The following is a 13656-nucleotide window of genomic DNA, read 5'->3' as shown; positions in this document are numbered from 1 at the left end:
TAATCAACTTTTTTTTTTGAATAATCATCTAACAATTCTTTGAAGGATCCCAATTTTTCATATAACAAAGATCCTCCTAAGAAGCTTTTTTTCCTGATGGAGTAGGCGTACAGTATATGCTTCCTTAGGAGTACACTTAGCTTCTTTAGAAGTTAAACGCACACACCCCCCCCCCACAACCACTATAAAAAACTATAAACTAAGTATGCTCTGGTTCACTCCCTTGGGTAGAGGTTGAAAGGCTTGGGTTGGGCTAGAGCTGGGCCAGGTTAAGGGGCCCTACCCTTGGTTGGCCTAGGCTCTTGGCTATGTCCCTCTCCGGTCTGTTAATGGCTTTGGGCCGGGCCCATAGAAAGTAAACCAGCATATTTCAATTTCAATAACAAACAAAGATAGGTTCAGGTAAAGTGGTCCCGTGGACCCTGGTCTAGGTCTAGTAGCTACTAGGTCAAATCTTCAGCCTCGGATAATTTAGGCTGGGCAACTTGGCCCATAGCTACCCTCCTACCCTAGGGCATGAACCCAATTTAAGGGTATTTTTAGGCCCCTAAACTATAGGGACACGACTAAAAATACCCCTAAACTATAGGGACATAACCTCCGCCTCAACCTGAAAAAGAAATAAAAAGGAAAAATGAAAATGAGATGCGACTGAAAAATATAATGCCCTAAAAGGTTGGACATAGACTATCTAAACTTATCCAGAAGAAAAAGGTACGGCTTGAAATAGCCTAGGCTCTAAACAATCAAATTAGAGCCTACCTTCAAATAGTATCGAGCAAGGTGGTTTCAATATTGAAAATCTTTGCGATAGTCTTAAAATATATTTTATATTTATTTATAAATTTTAAAACTTAAAAAATAGTGCAGATCGGCATATCTATGCAAACTTGAAAATCTTGAAAATTGACGGTCCAAAAATACGTTACAAAATACAATATTTCTAAAACTTGAAATCCATTATATATATATATATATATATATATATATATATATATATATATATATATATATATATATATATATATATATATATATATATATATATATATATTGATGTCGAGATGATTAATTTGAAGATATTTGGGCATCAAAACAACTCTTTCTAGTGAAATTTTGAGGTAGGCTCAAATTTGATTGTTTAGAGCCTCGGCTCTATATAAACTTTTTCCAAAAAAAAAAAAAAAAGAAGACATAGACTATCTACTTGTTAGATGATTGGATCTTAGTGTTTTATAAACTGAAAATCCCAATTTTTTAAAAAGAATCACTGAAAATTTTTAGGTGAATCCCAGAATTTTATATTAATTTTTCTTAAGTAACTCTCTTCCTCTAGGAAATAACTGTACAGTATGCTCCTCCCTCATTAGCTTAGGCCACGCACCCGCTAGCTCAGTGGGAAGCCTATTTTCTTCACTCCCTCGTATTACCCAAAGGAAAAAGGAAAAAGTTTATATAAGTGCAAGGCTATAAACATTCAAATAAGGGCGCACTTCAAAACTTTTTTTAGAAGATGTTGTCTTGATGCTCAAATATCTTTAAATTGATCATCTGGACTTCAAAATGCATCGACATGGGGGGAGGGATTTCAAGTTTTAGAAGGGGGAAGGGGGGGGGGGGGGGGGGGGGGGATTTCAAGTTTTAAAAATAATGCATCTTGTAATGTACTTTTAGCCTGTCAATGTTTTAGATTTTCAAATTTTCATATATCTGATCGATAGTATTTTTTTACCTTTAAATTTTATAATTAGAGATAAAAATATATTTTAAAGCTATCACAAAGATTTCAGCCATATTTTTCGATACTATTTGAAGGTACGCCGTATTTTGATTGTTTAGAACCGCACCCTTTTGACTATTTTCCTTGCACACTAAACCCTTCCATAGTAAACTACCATAAAAACCCCTACATGGGCCGGACAACCTCTCTCTCTCTCTCTCTAACCGAACCAGAGAACCCAATCTCTGGAAGAAAGGCAACGTGGAGGGCATGGAAGATGAATTTCCTTATTTACTTTTACGCCAACCAACTACCAAAAACAGACATAAAATAAGGAAATCCTTGGTTCTATTTCTTTTTCAACTTGCATATAAATGTCCTGAATTCATTCTTCTCCCTCTTGGGCTTGCCTCCTCTCTCTCTACAACTCTCTCTCTAGAGCAAGCAAGAATGTTGAAGGCCGTGGGCTCGAAGGGTGTGGTAATAAGGATCAACCTGGTGGTTCTGGCTCTCTTCCTGGTGGTTTACGCCACTCTTTTTTTCTGGCCCACCTCCTCCTCTGTGTACCTCCAGAATGGAACCCTAATGCTTCGACCACCATTGCCTGATTGTCTTAAATTCAAGGTAAGGTGAGTACTGTGCCCACAGTTCATCGAACACTTTTCTTCTCATTCTCTCTATCAAAACCCCAAATCATTTAGAAACCCAACTTCTGAAATTAGTGTCCAAGTTTTGAAATTGTGTGTTTTGAGAAAAACCCATCTTCTAAAATTAGTGTCCAACTTCTGAAATTGTGTGTAGAGAGAGAAAGAGAGAGTCTTTCTGTGTTCATTGTAATATATGTAAAAACATCGTGAATTTTCAGAGAGAAGATGGGAAGGTAGGAAACCATGATTCAAAGCATCAGGTCACCACCTGTGTTTATTCAGATACTCATATAAAGGTAATAACGCCATGCACATGCTGTAAGTGCATATCAGATTGTTAGAATTGGAGACCTGTGTTTTCCTTTTCCTGGTGCATCTGATCTCCTGTTGAATTGCAGGCGGAAGATGGCAACGGAGGTGCGATGAAAGCCATCAGGGAGACCCATTTCCCAGCCAAGAGCAAGTTGGGTTTCCGAGAGGACAGAGGTGATGTTGCAAAACTAGTTCGCGGCATCCGAGTGGCAATGGTGAACCTGAATTCTAAAGAGAGAGTGAGATTCACCAAGAGTGCGAGGGAAGCGGTGGAAATCAAGTTCGAAAGGGTCTCATCGCAGCTCGAGTGGACGGACCTATTCCCCGAGTGGATCGATGAGGAGGAGGAGAATGATGGGCCGTCATGCCCCGAGATTCCAATGCCGGATTCTTCCAGGCTGCCGGAATTTGATGCAGTGGTTGCCAGGCTGCCATGCAGGTATTTGTTCACAAATTCAAATTCAGTTTTTAATTCTTAATTAAACTAAATTCAATGTCTGGTATGAGTTGTTTTGCTTATATTTAGAATACAAATCCTGAAAACCTTATTTTTTTCATGGGTGAACAGTTTCCCGGAGGTGGGTTGGGCGAGGGACGTATTCCGGCTTCAGGTGCACCTGGTGGCAGCAAAGGTGGCGGCACGGAGCAGCAAGAAAAAGGTGAGGGTGGTGCTCCTTGCAAGCGAGTGCCGGCCAATGCTGGAGTTGTTCAGGTGCGACGACATGGTGAATCGGGTGGGGGAGGGGTGGGTCTACGAGGCAGAGGTGGCGCGGCTGCGGCAGAAGCTGGCGCTGCCCGTGGGCTCATGTAGGTTGGCCCTACCACTGTGGAAAGAAGGTGAGGGAGGGTCTCCCGGCCATCTGAATTTTGTTGAAATTACTAAATTTTCCCATCGGACCGTTCAGGAGTATTGGTTATGAATTGGATTGAGGGTACACAGACTGGACTTTTTGTTCTGCTTTGCGTCCATTGCTCAATGTCAGTTGAACAGCAGCTCTCATCTCTACTATCCGATGATGATGATGATGAAGGGTGGATGTTTGGTCTGTGTACCCGGGAAGTGCAATACTCATTGTATATATATAAGGCAGTTTTTTATTTCTTGGGCGAGCCAACTCGGACTCCCCTAATTAACTTGAACTCGTGACCATGGCCAGCCTCAGTATCTTCAGCCTCAGTATCTTCAAGTTAGGTAGTCCAACTCGGGGATATCAAAATGAAATTTAAAAAAATTATAAGAAAATCTAAAACATAAGAATTTTATTTGTAATATGTTTTGGGTATTTCAACCTTAAACGATCCAATTAAAGTGCACCTGCAAATTTTATCATAATACGTAATGTTTGTGTAAAAGGGCATTAGGATTATTTTAAAAACTATTTTTATATTTAATTATAAAATTTTAAATTTCAAAAATGGGTAAAATCAAGTAGATAACATATAAAAATATTGAAAATGGGGGGTCTAGATAATGTGTTGCAAGATGTACTATTTTGGTACTCAATCTTTTCTTTTCATATTCCTACATCTCGATGTCGAGATAATCAATTATACTGCTTTTCAACATTAAAACAACATTTTTCGATGGATTTTTGAGGCGCATATGTAATTCTACATTTTAAGATTGCAACCTTATCTAAACTTTTTCCTTATGTTTTTATATGCTTTCGATCATTTTGACAAAGATTGATGAGTTTTTTTTTTTGCCATAAATACTTATTTTTACATTTGCTCTTATTTTTAGATTATTTGTAAAATAGCCCCGGTCACAAAATGATTTTTTTCAAAATTGATTTTCTCACACCTTTTTAACCCCATTTAGACATTTGATAATTTTACTTTAAACTTATTTTTATTTTTTTTTTGAAATTTTTATTTTTTAACATTTTTTAACCTGACCAGGACTTGCCCAACTCAGGCCAGCTTACCAGGACTAGGCCCGGCCCAAGGCCAATTCGGGGCCGCATAGTGCTTTCCTACACTAGGAGAGCCTTAGAAAATTGCTCTGGTTGTTAAGGGCATTTTTTATAGAGTGTAGTTTGTATAGAGCCTAGGCTCTAAATAATCAAATTAGAGCCTACCTTCAAATAGTATTCGAGAAATATGGTTTCAATACTTGAAAACTTTGTGATAGTCTTAAAATATATTTTCATCGTTATTTATATAGTTTAAAGCTATAAAAATAGTGTAGATCGACAGATCTATGAAAACTTAAAAATCTTGAAAATTAACTGTCCAAAAATTCGTTACAAAATACACTATTTCCAAAACTTGAAATCCATTTTTTTCGCTTGTCCATACATCTTGATGTCGAGATGATCAATTTGAAGATATTTGGACATAAAAAACAACCTGTTCTATTGAAATTTTTTAGATAAGCTCTAATTTGATTGTTTAGAGCCTCGCTCTATATAAACTTTTCATTTTCTACATGAGAGAGAGAGAGAGAGAGAGGAGCGTGTTTGAAGGGAATGAGACGCGGTAGTCGTTGTGACAATGAAATGGCAACGAAATAGGCACTTTCCATCGTTTTATAAGGACACTGACCCTACTCTTTTCCCAATAAAATAATGTGGGGCACCAATTCAACATTCTATAGACCTGTTGTTTTGTTAGACAAAAGAGAAGACAATTTTATTGTAAGGATAAAACAATGGGTTAGTTGGATCTAACGTCTAAGTTACTCTTGGGGTCAAGTTGGTAGAGAATATGATAAGTTTAAACATTTCAAAGAAATAAAAAACTTCAAAAATTTATACAAACCACTGATTTTTTGTTGATTTGTATTATGATTTTTTTTTTAGTTTTTTTAATTTTATTTGTATTATGATTGTTGTATGTACCCACTACTCATATGGACAAAGACCGCAACAAGCACCACCAAATAATGCTTTTTGTACAAAGAGGTCCCGGTCATTTTTGTATGTCTGATTTTAAATCGGGTGATTGTAAGTGTGTTATTGACTAGACTTAATGTTAAAAAAAAAAAAAATTTCTCAAACTTCATCCCACATCAATTCGACCTCTAATGACTAGGAGTGATTGTAACTTCCATATAACGACCATATACAATCTTAATATGCAATCCATAAACATAGTTGGAGGAAAATACATTATTGGCATGTTGATAAACCAAAAAAACTGAAGAAAATGAAGGTTGGTATCTTGATTGAGTGTTTGGGTGCCATGCAGGGAGCAACGAGGTGTACGAATTGAGCAGGGCTGAGCACCAAAAACGCCCAAAGAGAGAAGCCTACGCCACGGTGCTCCACTCTTCGGATGCATACGTATGCGGCGCGATCGCCCTTGCCCAGAGCCTCCTGGCAACCAACACCACGCGCAACCTCATCATCCTGGTCGACAAGTCGATCTCTGAAGAAAAGCGGGAGGGCCTCCGGAAGGCTGGCTGGCAGGTGCGTGAAATCAAGCGCATCCGGAACCCCCGAGCCCAAAAACACGCCTACAACGAGTACAACTACAGCAAGTTCAGACTATGGAAACTCACTGACTATGACAAGATCATATTTGTAGATGCAGATATGGTAGTCCTTAAGAACATGGATCACTTGTTTGCCTATCCCCAAATGTCAGCTACTGGAAATGATGGATCCATATTCAATTCCGGGGTCATGGCCATTGAGCCCTCGAATTGCACCTTCAGGACCCTAATGTCCCTCCGGAAAGAGGTTGTTTCGTATAATGGGGGTGATCAAGGTTTCCTGAATGAGGTATTCACGTGGTGGCACCGATGGCCTCGCAGGGTTAACTTCTTAAAGAACTTTTGGTCGAACAAGACGGCAGAGGTGACTGTGAAGACACAATTGTTCGGGGCTGAACCCCCGAAATTGTACGGGATCCATTATTTGGGGCTAAAGCCCTGGCTTTGTTACAGGGACTACGACTGTAACTGGAATGTGGAGGACCAACATGTGTACGCAAGCAATGTAGCGCATCGAAGGTGGTGGAGAGTGCACGATGCCATGGAAGAGGGGCTGCAGGGATTCTGCGTGCTCACCGACCAGCGGAAGATAGACTTGGAGTGGGATAGGATGCAGGCAGGCAAGGCAGGCTTTTCTGATGGGCACTGGAGGCTCAAAATCACTGATCCCAGACGACATGTATGATTGCCATATCTGCTTGGGTACATGATGGATTCTAGTCACAGCATTCGCGGGGGGGCATTATGAGACTCGACAAATATCGTTCGGTTTGGATTTCGAGATATGACCGGCTGGGATTGAGTGCTTCCTTCTTCTATCCCTGATGGATTCGGTGTATTTTGTGATTAATTACACAGGAAATGTTTTATGAATACTGGTGAAGCCATTGCTTTTGATATGTATATTTATTAATTTTTGGGGTAGATAAGGTTGGGGATATTATGAAATAATGAGAGAGGTGGTGGAAGATCTGCAATTTTGTTCCTGTTTATGATCTGAACCAGAAATGTTCCAAACAAGTCTAGACAGCATCTTTTGGCCTTTGGGGCTTAATGCTGCGTTTGGTTTCACTTGGGCCCATTGATGCAGGCATGGGGCATCTCATCTTAACCATCCACATCCTTGATGGATGGTTACAGATGATTGTCATCTTACTTTATGGAATTGTCATCTATAATGGTCTAATTTGGAAAAGGATGCTTAAGAAGTCATGCACCACAGTTAAAGGAAAAGTATGCAAAGAGACCGTCTACTTGTAATACAAGAACGTCACAATTGTTTGTTAGCTTTCAAAATCATGTAGTTATTGAGAATATGTTATTGATTAGACTCAAAGTTAAAGAAAAAAGAATTTTCTTGAGCTCTATAACACAACCCAAGACATCTAATTTTAACTAGGAGCAACTATTACCTCCTTGTAACAAAGATAAATGGTCTTATAGTATAGAATCCCATACTTAAAAGTTATCTTATTAACGAGCTGGACAAGGTATCAAAGCACCTTTTCGTCGCCTCTACACTGTTTAATGATTTTCATTGTGTTAGCTTCTACCCTTCTCAACAAGGTTTCCGGTAACAATTCAACCACCATGAGCAATGACCTACTTACTTCAGTTGTCCTCGAATTCCAACGTGACCAGGGTTCTCTGAAGAAAAACTATGGAATTTGCACTCAATGATCACTAATGGTGGTGGTTGCCAACGGCTTGCCCTCTTAATTTTTTCTTACCTCCCAGAAAGTATCAATTATATCACTTCTTAGGATGCCTTGTGCATGACTCTCAAGAGATTTGTCACTACTAGAGGGATATTGTCCATTTATTCTATTTTTTGGACCTCAAATTTTAGGGATGTAACCTCTAAGCATTAACTTCAAAAAAAAATATACAAAGATCCAACTGAACTCTGTAGATTTGAAAGAAATAATGTCACTAGATTGGAAAGAGAATGTCCAATTGTTGGAGGTGAGATCCAAGTGCTAAAAAATTTAAAATCTATTTTTTATTTAAAAATAATAATAATTATCTTTTAGAGGGATTCTCAAATAAAAAAGACAGAAGGATATTCTACTCATGTGGGAGTAGAATTTATATATACTCCCTTGGCTAATACGCCAATCAGAATTAATTTTAGGACCCTAAATTTCTGAGTTGTAACCTCTTCAACCCATTGCTAATTGTACCCTTATGCACTTGAAAAAAATAATGTCATCAAATTGAATAGAGGCCATCCAAGTTTTAGACGGCAAGATCTAACTGTCAGAAAAGTCAAATTTCAAAATTTCTTTTGAGAATAATCATCCAGTAATTCTTAAGTGGTTCCCAAAACATCATATTGAAATAGTCCTCCCCAATAGGTCTTTTGCCCGATGTAGTAGAAATAAATTTTGCTCCCGAGGGAGCACAGTATATGTGCTCATAAAAAAATCCAGCTCTTTCATCTAAGGGAGCAAATTTCTAATCTGCTCCCATGCGGGAGATTATATACTCCTTAAACCGACACCGAAAGATACTATAGGATTAAAAAAAAAACAAAAATTTTTATACTTTCCCTACAAAATAAAAAAAATATAAGGTACGGTTTCTATTATGTAGGAGAAGGTTGAGAGTGAGAACGTGCTTAAATGTATTAAAGTCTTAGAGCATCAAACAACTCACCACATATGAATCCATATTAGCTGTTGGCTTGGCCCATACTAATATATAAAATCCACAACGTGGTTTGTGGTGGAGGATTCCATGTTAGGTGCACCAATTTTCATGCGTAAAAATCCTCCAAGGAAAATGATTGGTCAGCAACACATATGTATTTATATTTTGTTCAAGCCTTGAATAATTAATGATGAGTAAAATCATTGGTTATTCAATTGGGAGAGTGATCAAAGGTCAATTCTTTTAAAAAATAGCCCTTAGTGACACCAAGAAAATAATAATAATCATTTAGTGAAACTTGGAAGTTTTTTCCATGTGATGATATACCAAAGAAAGAGAAGGAGGGGAAATGATGGACAGCTTGTTAATGTTTGTGCATCCAATCCAATGGTTTAAAAAATGGATCGGATTAATGAATCGGTATTTCGAATTGGGAATCGACTGAATCGGTTAAATTCGTTTTTAAAAAAATTTCAAAAAAATTATTAAAAGTCATCATAAATGTTAATTTTAGGAATCCAATAAAAAATAAGGGTAGTGTATTAATAACTTTTAGTTTTTTGCATCAATATGTGAATATTGAGATGTTCTTTCCCTATATGAAAATTCTCATCAAACATTTATTAAAATCTAACTAAATACAATATTATACAATGAAATTAGAATTATTAGTTTGTACAAAATTGAAATTTATCTTATAAATCATCTAATTTTAAAATCTAATTTATAATTATAACAAAAAATAATACATTGCATAATTTATAATGTAAATAAAATATAAGATTTGATTATGCTTGTAATTAGCATAATTATTAATCATAATATTATAACAAACGTGCTTCAAAAAACAAGGGTATGAAATAAATAAATCTAATATATAATAATTAGCATTGATAGAACTATAGAATTTAGTAACATAAATTTGTAATCATATTTTAATAAAACAAATAAAATAAATAAAGAAATTCATCTTTACAATGTGGGATAATTAATAAATAACTTCAATAAATTCATCTTGAAATAAATTTCAAATTGGTATGAGCTAGTGTTATTTTTTTATCTTAAAATATCTCATAACGTAGTATTTTTTTTAACGTTCAATAAACCAGTATTAGTATTATTTTTTATTTTTTAATATCCTATGAGCTAGTACTAATTTTTTTAACCCCAATTAGCTAATAGCCTAATACTATTAATCTTTTCTTTTTTTCAGATATGTAATTTTACATTTTTTTGGTGAAGGATTGGAGTGGTGGTCGCTATAAACCAATTATTATTTTTTAATAATTTTCTTCCTTTTTAAATTAATATTCTTAAATTTTTGCTAAAGGGCACCATATTATAAAAATATATATATATAATTATGTCATTTATTTCTTGGTAAAGAGCTAGGTCCCAATCTTTTACACCTAGCCTTTTATCGCTAGTGATAAAAAGCCACAACTAATGCCATTTATTATATATGAGAGAGAGAGAGAGCGAAAGAGCCAACGCTCCATAGGGTGAATGGGACGAAATGCCCCACATCGAACATGTAGAACAAGTTTGACATGTATAAAACTCTCCTCATTAGTGTTCTCATGTGTGCACTTGAAAAGCATGAATGGTTGATCAAGGCTCGTATTGTTGGCCGCCATGAATGACAATATAGGGGTACCCCCTCATTTAGGGCGTGTAAGATAAGAAGCATTTGATTTTAAAAAATTACAAAAATTCTCTCATGACTATGAAAAAAAAATGTGACGGTCGGATCTTGTTTTGATGATTCCAAAAATGCCTTCCTGACTTTGAAAAACAAGTGTGACGGTCGGATCCTGTTTAATGGCTACATCCGGAACGGTCTATCTAATACCCGATTTTGGATCGGACCGACGACTTTTTGAACACCTGGGATTGATTCCTATTGTAGGTTTTGGGTGGTGGGAGTAATGGGGGTCTTAAAAGTAATTTGTTGGAGGTATATAATATGGGATTGTCTTCAAAGAGATCATTTATATTTTATAAATGGGCCACAATTATTCTTGTCTCTTAAATTTTAAAATGGGTGGTTGTAAAAGTGTTACAGAATAAACACAAAGTTTCAAAAAAAAAAATATCAGACTTCGTGACTCTCCTCCCCAAGCTATCCAATTTGACATCTAATGAGTGCAAATGATTGTGACATCTACGTACAAAAGATAAATGGTCTCTATATAGATAATCCGATATAATATAGGGAAAGCTTTCTATACTTCTTTTACTGTATATAAGTTACATACTTCCCCCATCCAACCATCCAATTTAGATCAAGTGAGCTACTGACCATTTGATCTAGATCTAACGCCTCAAAGTATTTCATTTTTAAATTTTTCGACAAATCATATGAATATTTAATTTGGTACATGATATTATCTCAATGGGACACACCTCAAAAATTATTAAAAAACATTTCCAATAAAATAAAAAGACCAAAACACCCCTGAAACTTTAGGGGTATTTTGGTTATTTATCTTATTGGGAATAGTTTTTAATATTTTTTGCAATTGTGAGTTCTAGGAGTGGACGCCCAAATTTTGGTGTCAAAATGTTTTGTAAAAAAAAATTAAAAATAAAATAGTGTTAGGTGTGACACTGTGATTGGGTTTATCTCAGTCATCCATTTAAATTGAGCAGTTAAATAGGGGGAGTATATAACTTATATAGAGTAGGGGAAGTATTGAAAGCTTTCAAGATTGAGGTTTGCATATTTAAATTAGACGGCCCTTTGAGCTCCATTCGAAGATGCAAGTCTAATGCTGAGAATTTTAGGATGACCTGAAGATTTATTTCCACCCCTAATTTTAAATTTTAAAATTAAAAAATAGTCTATACCAAGTAATATATAAATATTTGAAAATCTTGACAACCAACGATCTAGATAATATATTACAAGATGCATTATTTTTAGGACTTGAAATCTCTTTTTGTACATCCCTATATCTTGAGGTTGAGATGATCAATTAGAGGATTCTTTCAGCATTAGAACAACATTTTCCAGTGGATTTTTCAAATGCACCTCACGTCTATAGTATAAGGTTGACAGATTATATAAACTTTTCCTAAAATAAATTGAATCGATATCTTTTTGTTTTTAGAATTATCAATGCGGTATCTGAAGATAATATTCTCCCATATTGATAATAATTAGTGTGCATAAAATTCTCGAGGCAAGTTTGATCTCGGGATCCCTAAGAACATAGGATTGAACACTTATCTTGTTGTTTAATACATGAAAATATCAAGATCACAACGCATTAGAGTTACTTTTCCTTTGGAGAGAAAAAGTAATAAAGTAGGGGTGTGATGACATGTAAAAATGTCTGAATTTTTGAAGTGAAAATGAGTGTTATTTATGGAGAAAGAAGTCGTCTTTTGAAGTTATGGTTTCTGACTATTTGATGCCTAATGATTGTACATTTGTGGATGCTTTGGAACATTAGGCAGCTTCGTAGTTGTAATGGTCATTAACCATCCATTAGTTTTGTAATTTATTAGCCAATAGTCACAATGGTTCAAATGAATCGTTGTGCACCAAAAGTCATGTCTATCAAGTAGGAGAGAGACTTTTGAACCGTTAATCAATCAAGTAGGAGAAAGACTGTTGTGACTGTTATAACTCATGTGATCTATTAGTTTTGTTGCACGATGGACTTGAACTGTTGTCTAATCTTGAACGATTGAGCAATGCATCGTTGAATAACTGGTTGGCCATCTAGCCATCCCTCTACAAATTCTGGTTAAGGGAATTCGTAGAAACCTTAGGTTCTGAGTCTAAGGACCACACTAAGCATAGAGAATTATAAGGAACTTAGACCCATTAGAAATGTCCTAGGATCACCCAAATCCTATCTTAATATCCTCACATAGTCATCCTAGATAACCTTGACCCTTGTGAACATAGAAAGCTGACCCGAATACCAATCTGATACCCAGAGATTTAAAACTGAGACCTTGATGTCCTAGATTTATAGACCCCATAAAATACCTCAAATGTGACTGAATTTCTTTCAAATTATAGACGATGACACAAGCTTTCCAATGGTCCAAAAATTACCTAAATCTGACTTGCGGTTAAAAAGTTATGGCTCGAATAGTCCTCAGCACGACCCACTCCATGTCGCACGTGGGTTGTGTGCCACGTGTAGGGTTGCGGCCGCGAGATTCGCCTCGCGTCACGAGGTCTGATGTGCCAAAGTCGGGTTTGGCCTTCTGGAAACACTTTTTGAGGCGGTTCTTTGATGGGATAAGCTCAAAAAAATAACCTTTTTGCCCCTATCACATTTGGATTCGGACTCGAACTTTAGATCCAAAAATACCAGCCATATCCTTAGGCTAGGTCTATATGAATCCCTTCAAATAATTCCATAAACTAATATTGGAAATCCCCAAAAATTTTCCTAGAGCCTAGAAAATCTCAGAAAATTAGGAAACCCTATAGAAAATTAGGAAAATACTTGAAAAATTAGAAAAATCCTAGAAAAGATAGGAAAATTAGGAAATTAAACTAAAATACCTAGAAAAATAGGAAAATTCCTAAAAACCTAAAAATAAGGGAAAACCTTTTGAAATTTAGGGAAAATCTTTAAAAAAGCTTAAGCTAAAACTCCTAAGCCCAGATCCTCTTAAAATTCCTTTAAAAATCAAAATCCGAAGAACAAGTTCTCTTAGGTTGAAACCAAAACCTTAGATTCATGCATCAAGAAAGCAAGAGAAGGCATCAAAAGATGTAAATCAACCCGCGATCCTGATACAGGCCCTGATTCTAGGTTTTTTCAGGTATGTGATCTTACTCTCTCTTTTATTTATTTCTATTTATTTATTTTTATGGCTATTTCTTCATTTCTTAGATTTAGAATTTAAGATTTTTA

The 13656-nt window shown here is 36.0% G+C and overlaps 1 protein-coding gene across 2 annotated transcripts; it reads left to right on the top strand.

The window, feature by feature from the left end:
- Positions 1-1948: 1948 nt before the first annotated feature.
- On the top strand, positions 1949-7095 carry PGSIP3 (plant glycogenin-like starch initiation protein 3). 2 transcript variants are annotated; one of them, XM_006828324.3, is made up of 5 exons: positions 1949-2344; positions 2586-2663; positions 2766-3118; positions 3248-3516; positions 5872-7095. In XM_006828324.3, the coding sequence occupies exons 1-5, from the start codon at positions 1991-1993 to the stop codon at positions 6801-6803; spliced, it is 1986 nt and encodes a 661-aa protein (XP_006828387.2). In that variant the 5' UTR covers positions 1949-1990; the 3' UTR covers positions 6804-7095. The 2 variants fall into 2 exon arrangements, with proteins under 2 accessions (XP_006828387.2, XP_088721349.1); XM_088865223.1 differs by lacking the exon at positions 2586-2663.
- Positions 7096-13656: the final 6561 nt, after the last annotated feature.

Source organism: Amborella trichopoda, chromosome 4, assembly GCF_054954075.1.
Source record: "Amborella trichopoda isolate Santa Cruz 75 chromosome 4, AtrichopodaSantaCruz75HAP2 v2.0, whole genome shotgun sequence".
Classification (NCBI taxonomy): domain Eukaryota; kingdom Viridiplantae; phylum Streptophyta; class Magnoliopsida; order Amborellales; family Amborellaceae; genus Amborella; species Amborella trichopoda.
Note: the sequence above shows the minus strand (reverse complement) of the source record. Positions and strands in the feature narration are given on the sequence as shown.